This window comes from Euprymna scolopes, chromosome 41, assembly GCF_053919585.1.
Source record: "Euprymna scolopes isolate OS-2025 chromosome 41, ASM5391958v1, whole genome shotgun sequence".
In the NCBI taxonomy this organism is placed as follows: Eukaryota; Metazoa; Mollusca; class Cephalopoda; order Sepiida; family Sepiolidae; genus Euprymna; species Euprymna scolopes.
Window position 1 is genome coordinate 19,221,551 of NC_136522.1, and position 12,436 is coordinate 19,233,986.

A 12,436-nucleotide genomic window follows, 5' to 3' on the forward strand; every position below is an offset into this window, starting at 1 on the left:
AAGAAAAAAGAAAGGGAAAAGAGAAAGAAAAAAGAAAGGGAAAAGAGAAAGAAAAAAGAAAGGGAAAAGAGAAAGAAAAAAGAAAGGGAAAAGAGAAAGAAAAAAGAAAGGGAAAAGAGAAAGAAAGAAAAAAGGGAAAAGAGAAAGAAAAAAGGGAAAAGAGAAAGAAAAAAGGGAAAAGAGAAAGAAAAAAGGGAAAAGAGACAGAAAAAAGGGAAAAGAGAAAGAAAAAAGGGAAAAGAGAAAGAAAAAAGGGAAAAGAGAAAGAAAAAAGGGAAAAGAGAAAGAAAAAAGGGAAAAGAGAAAGAAAAAAGAAAGGGAAAAGAGAAAGAAAAAAGAACGGAAAAGAGAAAGAAAAAAGAACGGAAAAGAGAAAGAAAAAAGAACGGAAAAGAGAAAGAAAAAAGAACGGAAAAGAGAAAGAAAAAAGAACAGAAAAGAAAAAGACAAAGAAAAAAAGAAAAGAGACAAAGAAAAGAGACAAAGAAAAGAGACAAAGAAAAGAGACAAAGAAAAGAGACAAAGAAAAGAGACAAAGAAAAGAGACAAAGAAAAGAGACAAAGAAAAGAGAAAGAATTTTTTTTTTTTAACATTCTCACCATAATTTTTTGCATAAAAAAAAGCTTGAGCAAACTGATATTATTAGCATTATTCTTAATATTACTATGCTAAAATTGAATGCATAAAAAGAAAAATCTACATTCAGTTCATTCAGTCCAAGTAATTTACCCCCCCCTCACTCTATTGTCATTTTTACTTACAGGTTGAGCTATCAGTGCATTTCCATCTTTTCTCACTCTTGTGGTTGTGTAGTTATACACGGCCTCAATGTAATCGTCATGGTATTTTACATTGGGAGACTCGACTTTCACATCGGAACCTTCCATTTTGAAGTTCTACAAAAGAATAGAGATATTCAAACTGAAAAAAATATGAAATTTATGTATTTTTCTTGGTTGTAGATTTGAAAAAATTTAACTGATTTCATGTATGTAAAAAATAAAAAAAAAAAGAAAAAAAGAAAAAAAGTTTTTTTATTTTTTAAATTAAGAAAAAAAAAAAATACAGATAAAAGAAAAAATACCTCACAAGACATCATGCATATGTGAAAAGAACTAAACATTAAAATCTGTATTAATACACTAATGATTTGGGGATTTACGGCATAATCACGTTGACACACCGGTTCCCGTTTGATCACCGAAATTAAACATTGAGCCTAGTCAGTATTAAAATTGGTGACCATTTGGGAATTCCATGTGCTGTATACGCTCTCCGCTTATCTCTGCATTGTTTCCAGTGTTTTTCGATAGTTTTTGTCCGAGAGATTGCTCTTTCTAACAATGCCACGTTCATGTCAGTACAATATGAATGACAAAAGTTTGTAGCAGCCATACCAACATACACATATAGACGTTTGAGATTTATTTGATAGACTAGCATGGATACCCAGCGTTGCCCGGGTCAACATGAAGTTCAGTTTGGACACAGCTTCTATACTAAGGATATTGAGCACTTTCATTGATACTCTCACAAAAAAAAAAAACAAAAACAAAAAAAAAAAACAAAGTACATCTCCTTGCCACTGGACTCAAGGATCGATGCCTCTGTTCAGTGTCAAGAGACAATGGATACCCCCTGTAAAGTTAGCTGCGCATGTAATTGTGGGTCAAGGGTTGTGCAAGCCTCCAACCACACTTCTAAATTCGCACTGCTCGAGTCCAGTGGCAAGGAGGTATGGTAGACGACTAGAAACAATGCCAAGATAAGCAGAGAATATGTACAGCAGCTGGAATTCTCAAATGATCACCGATTCTACCACTGACCAGGCTCAACATTGCTTAACTTCAGTGATCTGATGCGTCAACGTGAGTCTGCCATACATGCACATATAAAAAGGCTCTATATACTTTCAGATCAAGCTTTATAAAAATAAATAATTGTGAGGGCTTTGTATTATTTGGTGATCGATTCTACTATGTGTTAAAATAAGCCCCTTTAAGTTTCTGAATTTTTGAGATGAGGACTGATTATTCGTATTATTTAGATTCTTCAAACTACTGTTCTCATCTTGAGTTTTATTTTCCCAACGTTTCAGCTGATGTAACTTTCTTTAAGTGTATCTTGTTGAACTCCGGAATCTGCACCGAATTTTCAACAAAACCTTTTATTTAATCCACAAGGGTTAGCATGCTCTTATTCCGTCAGCCATGACTGAAGAAGGTTGGAGGTTACATCAACCGAAACATTGTGAAAATAACATTCAAGATCAGAACAGTCATCGGAAGAATCCAAGCAATCAATCCTAATATAAAAAAATCAGAAACGTGATACAATGAAGCAGTTTTAGATTCAAGAAATGATTAAACGAAAAATGAGAAATGTTTTGATGTGGAAACAATTATGATTATTTTGTTCACTTTCTTGTTTTGTCTCGAGTCTCAATTAATTTTCCTTCGTTTTAATGAGCATCTCAATTAATTTTCCTTTGTTTTAATGAGCATCTCAATTAATTTTCCTTTGTTTTAATGAGCATCTCAATTAATTTTCCTTTGTTTTAATGAGCATCTCAATAATTCCGAAACTTTAAAAAGTTGATCTTCGCACTTTAGTTTCATGGTAAATTTAATCACCAAAACTGTATTCTTGTCCCATACGTTTGGCAGGAGAATGAACCATTTTTCTTCATTTTTGCAAAGGAGTCACCATTTATCAAGGCCCGAATGCCACTCGAGGACAAGGGTTAATGATTAATGAGTGTATGATGATCGCCAAGACTACAGCGCAGCGATTGTTAATAGTGGAAATTGGGTAGAATTTGATCATTTAAGAGGACAGCTCAACAAAAACTTGTTTACATTAGACTTGAAGACAATCACTTTGTAATCAGCTGGAAGGCAGACCAGTGGAAAGAAAGCTTTCTTTATGGAACTTACATTTAGGCACAGATAGAGAGTAAGGGAAATTGTTGATAATGGTCGTAGCTAGACAAGCGTTTTCTTTTTGTTTTGTTTTTTAATGGGGGTGGGGGGCGTAAACTGAAGCTCAGACAAGCACTTGCCATGAAAACAACAACAGAGCAGAGACATGCTTGCCATGTTTTTTTCTGTAGAGAAAAAAGGTTGCAAGAAGGAGAAAAGTGCATCCCCTATTAGGTTTTAAACTTTGTCAAGTCAGGATAGGGTGCTTCGAGCAGCTCCTGCTTAGATGTGGCAACAGCACTCCATTTTAGGACATATTTTGGTGGCCATTATCTGTCAGACGAAGATATTAGATCATGGATAGTCCTAGAAGATCCACTCTCCTAGGGTTTTTCTTCCTTCGGAAATGGGTTGGTTTATTACCAATTGTTTGAGGCGTCCCTACAGGGAAATGCTGACTGGGGTTCCCACACTATTTTTAGAAGCCAGCTTCGTTCTTCCACTGATTGTTTTTCTTTTAGCTATCATGTAATCGAATCGAATTTTAACATTAATTTTCCAATGTTAAGTTTTCAGATTTATTTAGCACTAGCAGAGGGGTGCCTGGACTTGGGTGTCATCTTATCCTTACAAGAGAAAAAAATGCTGCATGATGAGTGTGCGTAAGAAAGTTGAGAATTTTCAAAGAGGGAAGGGGGGAAAAAATGCCGTATGGTGAATGGAACTTGCAATAGTTAAGTTCGTAAGTGAACATGTTATCGATCAGATCACAATGACACAAATGTCATGACGTCGCAAATTTAGCTTTTTAAAATGAAACAACGAATCGACTGTTAGCACACGTGTGATTAACAGACAACATCGAAACTCCCCCCCCCCCAAAAAAAAACAAAACGACATTTTCTAATTTTTCAGTATTATGTGTTTGTTAGATCGTTCTTTCTGATGGTACCTGGTTCATGCCTGTCCGATACGGATGACAAAAACTTTTAGCGGACACACACACACACACACACACACACAGCTAAGATTTATATAATAGAACACTAGTGGGGGGGTCACTCAGTGTTTTTCGATATTTTTTGTCTGAGAGATCGCTCTTTCTAACGATGCCACGTTCATGCCAGTGCAATATGAATGACAAAAGTTTGTAGCAGCCATACCAACACACACACGCTTGAGATTTATTTGATAGACTAGCATGGATACCCAGTGTTGCCCGGCTCAACATGAAATTTGCTATACTAAGGATATTGAGCACTTTCATTGATACCCTCATAAAAATAAATAAAAACCTCCACAGATGTTTTGCCAAAAGGGATACGTCCCGTCCCCACAAATAGATGAATAAAAACAACAGCGAGTGCCCGTGTGACCAAGAAAAATAAAAATGAGCCACAGCAGCTGGGTTTGAACCTGAAACACAAAAAAGAAAAAGCAGGGAAAAAAGCTAACGTCCTAGCTGTCATGGCCACGATCAGCACTGACTCTCCCTGCAAGAAATGGTCCAGTTGATCACCACAGAATATTATGCATCCGAGGCATTTCTCTTTCACATGGTACCGGTTTTGACCCGATTAGATGTGGCTGACAAAAGTTTTTAGCAGACATACGAACACACACACACACAGGTGGAGAGAGGTGGTATACTAAGGCTATTGAACAACTACCCCCCCCCAACTTTTCTTCAATCAAAATAACAAGTACTCATGCAAGTGAAAGCAAAAAAATAAAAAATAAAAATAAATAAATAAATAACCACAGTAAGCAGGATCAAACTTGTAACACAAAAGAAAAGGAGGTGAAAAAAAAAAACAAATGTGTTAGCTGTTTCAGCCACAGCAACTTATGATGTGACGGGCCTTTGAACTTATATTTTATAAACGTACGTTGAGAATGGTAGACGTATAACTTGCAAAAATGTTGATGCAAAAACTGACCCCTCCTTGCAAAAAGCGGCTCAGTTGACGAGCACAGAATTAATCTTTTTGGCCTATTTTTAGATATTTTTCATCTGAGAGATCGATCTTTCTAACGATACCAAATTTGTCACATACAAACATACACAAACACACATGCACAAACTAACACACATTTTCCTTTTTATATGTTAGAATAATGGGGGTACCCGGCATTGCCCAGGTGGGTGGAAGTGTACTAAGGAAACCTGAGGGGGGGGGGGATAAAAAAGTGGTAGTAATGGTAGGAGGAAATAAAAAAAAAAAAAGCAGTAGGCAGTTTGGGTGGAGAGAGGTGTTGTTTAAAAAAAAAGTGGTAGTAGGCAGGCAGCCGTACTTGTAACGCAGGAACCCATAACACGAAGGAGGAAAACGCAGGAACCCATAACACGAAGGAGGAAAAAAAAAACACGTAATGTCTTGGTCGATGCGTCCATGGCACAAGTGGAAGTTGAGAACGTTGAAATCAAGCGTAGTTAATCGGAAGATGACTTGCGAAAATGCTGATGAAAAAAACCGACCCTTCCTTGTAGAAAACTGCCCAGTTGAAGGTGAAGGAATGAATGATTTTGGCCAAGTTTTTAATATTTGTTGTCTGAAAGATCAAGCATCAAAACGAGACTGATCTCGTGAGGATCCGTCGCGTGTTAAAAGTTTTTGCAAGACATACAAGCACACACATTTTGCTGTTTATATATTAGACTAGCAGGGATGCACGGCGTTGCCCGTGTGTTTGGAGGTGTGTGTGTGTGTTGGGGGGGGGGAGTTAGATCAAAACAACCCTGTTTAAAAAACGTTGGTCGGGTGTTTGGAAGTGTAAAAGAAAAAAAAGTTTTGGTAGGAAGGTAGGCTCTAACCCGCAGCCTTGACGCAAAGGTGGAAAAGAAAGGGAAAAAACCTGACATCTAACCTGCTCGACCACGAGGGGAGAGGAAGTGAAAAATGTTTTAATTTAACGTTTATAAAGTGAAATTGACAGGTGCAAGAATATAATAAGGTCAAACATCACGCGACTTAAGTTTGGCGCTGCAAGCCAATTTCTGCGTATTTGTTTGTTTGCCCTGCCAAATGAATAGCAATTGTCTGATATGACGGGGGGGGGGGTTTCCCCAGCATTGATCAAACCTTATTTGCTTTCTGAACGTCTAAGGCCGAGAACACAAATTCGTTTTCACAGTTTCACTTTTTTATACTGAAAAATGAAAAAGGTGCGGCGATCGAAAAAAATCTCAAAAATAGCGTGGAAAAGTCGGGAAAATTAAAGATAGACGCGACCCCCATTCATGACTCATAGATATTATGATTTAAAAAGTTTTAAAGAGTGACCAGAACGAGCATGCCCCCAAAAAAGCCTTTTCTGGACATACACAAAAAGTGTACACACACACACACATTTTCGCTTTTATATATATGAACAAATGATTAATAAAACATGTTAAAAGACATCTTGAAAAAGAGTTAAAAACATATTTAATTTTAAAAAAGGAAGAACAAGATAAGTGGATAGTCCTTAATCCGCGGAGTTTCGAAGAAATACTCTCCTTTTCGTCAGAGGGCAGGAATATATATATATACTAGCAAGGGGTACCCGGCTTGCCTGGGTGTTTTTGGATGTGTGTGGTCGATCGGGGGGTGGGGGTGTTAACGAAAACCTAAGAATAAGAAAAAAAAAAAAAAAACCTGCTTAGCGGGGGGGGGGGGTACCTGGCGTTGGCCGAGTGTTTGTAGGTGTGTGTGGTTGTTAATGAAAACCTAAGAATAAGCGAAGTAAAAAAAAAGAAAACAGAAAAACGTACCTGGGCGGTGGGGGTGAATCAAAACATCGAAAAAAAAAAAAAAAAAAAAGCACTAACGTAAGGCAAACGAACGATGTTAAATGTAAGAATCGAAAAAACAAAAAAGAAAACAGAAAAATGAACGTTAAAAAAAACAAAAAAAAACATGTGAAAAATGGCTTAAATAAGTCTGTTTCGATATTAAAATTTTGAAAAAAAAATCGGTGGGTACCCGGGTGTTTTTGGGTGTGTGTCGTCGGTTGAGGGGGTTAATGAAAACCTAAGAATAAGCGAAGTAAAAAAAAAAAAAAAAAAAAAAAAAAAAACACTGAAAAACGAACGTTACGTGAAAAATGGCTTTAATAACACTGGTTCAATATTTAAATTTAAAAATTCGAAAAAAAAAAAAAAAAAGACATCTCGCATTCGAACCCAAAACGTTTAGATAACGAACCAACGAGCTAACTAACTGAGCTTACATGAAATTTAGTCAGTTCTTCAACTATTTAAAGTAAATCAGGTCATGACGTCATCTGACGCATGTGTAGAACCGGTCGTTGTCACGAGAGGATCGTTTTTGTTGACCCCCTCCCCCTGTCGAAAATTGTTGATTTCGGGGTGAAAAAACTGAACGTTTTTGGCCAATTTTTCGATATTTTTCATGCGAAGGATGGGGCTTCAATATGATACCGAGTTTGTGAATTTTTGTCGTGTCTGTCGAAAGTTTTTAGCAGACACACAAACACACATACAAACATGCATACATACACACATTTTCGCTTTTATATTTATACTAGCGGGGAGGGGGGTACCCGGCATTGCCCGGGTGTTTGTAGGTGTGTGTATGGGGGGGGGGTAATTAATAACCCTTCTTAAATATTATAAAAAAGACGATGTAAAAAAAAAAAAAAAAACCCAAAACCAAAACGGAAAAAAAATGGCATAAATAAAGTATGGGGGAGGGGTAAACTAAAGAGTAAGCGAAGTAATAAAAAAAAATGCTGCCCGAGTGTTTAAAGGTGTAAAAGAAAAAAAAAAAATAGTTTTGGTCGGGAAGAGGGATTGAACTCGGAAGCCTTGACGCGGAGGTGGAAACCAATGCCAACTACTTAACGGTCTCGACCACGAGTGAGAGTAATTGTTTAGCGTGTTAAGTTAAGGCTTATAAAGCTAGTAAAAGAGGTTTAATTGATAGGAAGATGCTAAATGAGGTCATCGCGGAATCGTTATTTTTAGTTTTCACTTCACCCCAGATGATGGTGGGAAAGGGGGGAAAGCAGCGCGAAAGCCGAGAACACAACGTTTTTCATTGTATTTATACTAAAATGCAGGACAAACAGGGAACAGAGCGAAATAGCGCGAATCTCATAAAAGTTGACGTAAATAAATCTAGAGACGACCCGCGTTAGGGGGTATATAAACAGTTTTAAGCGATAGTAACGAACTTGGGACCGTGTGCGAGAAAAGCCTTTGCCAGACATACACGAAATGGTCACACACATTTTGCCTTCATATATATATATATATATATATATATATATAAATATATATATATATATATAGATACTAGCGGGGGTACATGGCGTTGCCCAGGTGTGTCGAGGTGGTGTAGTAAGAGACCCCGAAACAACAGAGGTATGAAGAAAAAAAAAAGTGGCAGTAGCCGGGGATTGGGGGGAATCAAAACAACAGTAGGTGCCTGGGTGGAGAGAAGAAAAGAAAAAAAAAAAAGGCAGGCTTAAACCCTGCAGGAGGAAAAGAAAGTGGCAAAACATAATGTCTTAGCTGATGCGTCTATCGCGAAACTGGAAGTTGTGAGCATCGAAATTAAGGGTAGTCAATCGAAAGGAGACGATGACTTGTGAAAATGTCGATGAAAAAAGCAACCTCTACTTATAGAAAACTGCCCAGTTGAGGGTGAAGGAATTAATGCTTTAAGCCAATTTTTCGATATTTGTCGTCAGAGACGTCGAGCTTCAAAACTATAATGATCTTGTCAGGATCCGTTGCGTGTGTCAAAAGTTTTTGGCAGACATACAAACGCAGACATATATTGCCTTTTATATTATAGATATATATGTGCGTGCGTGCGTGTTACAGAAGATCAGAAAAACACCAGTATCATTGGTTTCAAATCCAAAACAAAGGAGACCAATAAAACTGGTCGTCTATATCTGATTCCCCAGCTTCTTTTTATATCTGTCTCCCCAGAAACAGTCTCTCACACATATTGAACTTTAAAGAGAGAGTGACATAGGAAACCAGATATTGGTCCTCTTTGTTTTGGATTTGAAACCGATGGTATCAATGTTTTTCTGATCTTCTGTAACACATTTGTGTTACATAAATATGATGCTCTTATTTTTTTATATTTTCGTTATAATTAAGCACTCTACTAAGGTTCAAGTGTACAGTAAAGTCCCAACCTTATATTTGACTTTGAAAAATAGTGTGCACTCTCCCTAGGTCAAAGACCATCATCATGTCAGGCTTGATCATGATCGGTTCAATGGTATAGGATGTAGGAGAGTGTGTGTGTCTATATATATGCATAGATCGTCATATAATGATTAGATCACTCTGACTGACGTAAAAAACATTTAAAAATAAAATGTTTAATTTCAATGTTATTTCACGCAGTTAACAGTAGCCGAATGGATACGGTCCTTGCTAATCAAGCCAGAGATGACTTGTATTGCCAGATTCGAATCTACATTGAAGATTCCCGAAAGGATGAAACACTAGTGTCTGTAGGTATTTAATTCTTATAGTAAATTATATATATACATACACAAAAAAGAAAAAAAAGAAAAAAAGAAAACTATGAAATATTTAGAAATTTAAAAAGAATCGGAATCAGTAATTGTATCAGAAACAGGAAACCTATTGGGATTTGGGATCGTCCCATCACTAGTATTTCTCATTGACTTCTCAATTAGAGAAAAAAAAAAAAAATTCTTTTTTTAAATTAAAATATTTTGCTTATGCTATCATAGAAAAGAGGAACATCATTTTATTTTTTTTTATTTTACTTAAGTTTTAAGAGATCAAGAGGCTCGTCCCTGGAGCTAACACTTGATTCTGTTACGATTTAAATTTATATCCAAGGGCTCTTTTAAGAATAGATGCTGTTCCCTTTATGGCTGCTATTTGTATTTCATTATAGCTTGGTCTTCAAGGGATTGCTTCTAAGTATTCCTGAAGATTCTTTTTTATTAAGCCAGTTGCTCCTATGTCAATCGGTATAATGTTTATTTCTTTCAGAGAACACGTCGTTTTTAGATCATTTTTTAGGTCCTGATATTTTGTTATCTTTTCCCATTCAGCTCTATTAAGGCCCAAATCATTTGGGACTGTGACATCGATAATGAGCGCATTTCTTTCGGGCTTGTTCCATATTACAATATCTGGCTTGATGGCCTTGTCTATGTATCTACCCGCCTGTATGTCACTTTTTTCTGTGTGTAAATGTTTGTATATTAAGTTAAAGCTCTAAAACTACAAAACAAACATCCACAAAATTGATATTTTCTTGATCAGTGTTGCCCAGGATGAATAATATCTAAAATTTAGAACAAAATATTATTTCACCTTAAACTAGTACAGATTGTGCCAGAGGAGGAGTGTTGTTTGTAATAACTAAAGGGAAATAACCGATATGTTTTCAGGGAATTTTGTTTTTTAAATCTTATTTTATTTATTCATTTTTTTTTTTACACCAACTTATTTCTCAATTAATCTATAAAATTGTGTGTATGTATGTACATGTCCAGAGAGTGGAATGGGCTGGGTAGAGAAGAAATAGGAAAGAGGGAAACCAGGAGGGAGGGGGGAGAGAGGGAGGGGGAGAGAGAGAGGGAGGGGGAGAGAGAGGGGGAGGGGGAGAGAGAGGGGGGAGAGAGGGGGGGGAGAGAGAGAGAGAGAAAAAGAGAGAATTTCCCCGGGCAACACCAGGTAGCCTTGCTAGTATATAAAAAGATATTTAGATATAATTCATTGTATCTGAAGGAAAGAAAAAAAAAAAAAAACGTTTTTACGCAACAAAGATGTCAGATGATAGTCATTAAACAACATGGAGATGCTAAGTCATTAAACATTCCGGTTTTAATTATACTGAACAGCTAATTTGAATTAAATGCAATTCAGATAATGGAAACTCACATCAGTGATGGATAGAACAGCATGTGCAAAACGCATTCAGAGGAAGCCCTCAAAATAGTGTGTATTCCCTCTTGATGACCAGATGTTGCGAGCCTGGCTCTGTTCTATCATTATTTTCATGACAAGTGCTCGTCTGAACTCCAATCTATCGTCCCACTCTGCCAAACTTTTGCAAAAAAAAATACTCGACTAACTACAACCACTATTAACAATCCCCCCCTCACACTCTCTGCCTGTGCCTAAATCTAAATGCAGATTCCATTAACACAGCTTCTTTTTCAGAACCGTTGTTTCATTGGCCTGCTCCCTGGCTGACTACAGTATGGTAGCCTTCAAGTCTAATGTAAACAAGTTCTTGTTGAACTGTCCCCTTTAATAATCTAGTTGTTCCCAACTTACACCATTAACAATTACCACGCTTTACATTAACCCTTATCCTTGAGTGGGCTTTGCGCCTTGATATGTGGTAACTCTTTTGTAAAAAAAAAGAAAGACATTATTTGTAGACTGAAATGAAATACTCCACAAATGAGAGCAGATGATAAACATGATTATATGCACAAATCATGCAGGTTTAAATTATTATCTTCCCAGCTTCGAGATATTTTTTAAAATGGCAAGCGAGACAGTTGCTTCACGCTTATAGGATGCCAATATTTTCGCGTATGTTGATAACGTCACTATATGCAGCAGTAATATGATGGAACATGATGAAAACAATCATTTCTTAGATGTTGCCAGGAACTACGGCATAAGTTTCAATGAAAACAAGAGCATTATGCAAACAGAGAGTTGCCCTCTTCAGATATGAAGTGTCGTTTGGCGTTGTAAAACCAGATCCTGAACGCTCCCATGCTTTGAGATATCTACCTCCACCACAAGATACTAAATCACAACAGCAGGTTGTCGGAATGTTTTCATATTATGCTAAATGGATTCCTCGTTGTTCGGATAAATTTTGATGGCTAACACAAAACCAAGTCTTCTCTCTACCTGAATCCTGCTTAGTGGATTTCACCACCCCCAAAGAAGAACTCGAACATGCTTTACTTAAGGCAATTGATCTCAACATACCTATGCTTCGGACATTGCTCTGGCTGCCACTCTCAATCAGAATGGCCACCTAATTGCTTTCCTTTCCCAGATCTTTCAGTCAGCGAACAACATTACTCTTCAGTCAAAAAGGAAGCACATGTCATCATCGAAGCAGTGCGTAAACGTAACTGGCATCCCTACCTCATCGGTTCCGCCTTTAAACTCATTACAGACCAACGCTCCGTAGCTTTCATGTATGACCTGAAACACTCAAGCAAAATAATGAACGAGAAGGTAGAATGCTGGAGAACCAAATTATCAGCCTCAGATTTGACGTAATATACCGTCCAGGAAAAGATAATGCAGCCACAAACCCACTTTCTAGAGCGGTTTGCTCCTTGAATAATTCAACCAGTCTATGAGACCTCCATGTTTTATTGTGTTATCCAGGCATCATTTAATCTCCCTTACTCCATCAAGGATGTTTGAACTATTGGGAACTGTTCCGTCTGTGTAGAATTAAAACTGCAATTTCTTTTTCATCTCAGTAATTGTAAGTGTAGAAGCAAATAAACACAGATAACG

General features: G+C 37.1%; 1 protein-coding gene across 2 annotated transcripts in view; it reads right to left on the bottom strand.

Annotated features, from left to right (window-relative positions):
- LOC145266384 (inositol-3-phosphate synthase-like) overlaps positions 1–12,436 on the bottom strand; it is a 94,869-nt gene that overhangs the window by 34,599 nt on the left and 47,834 nt on the right. For both annotated transcript variants that reach the window (XM_080122017.1, XM_080122016.1), the window contains exon 2: positions 763–897. In XM_080122017.1, the coding sequence (XP_079978143.1) occupies positions 763–888 (126 nt within the window). In that variant the 5' untranslated portion in view covers positions 889–897. The remainder of the gene's footprint in view (positions 1–762; positions 898–12,436) is intronic.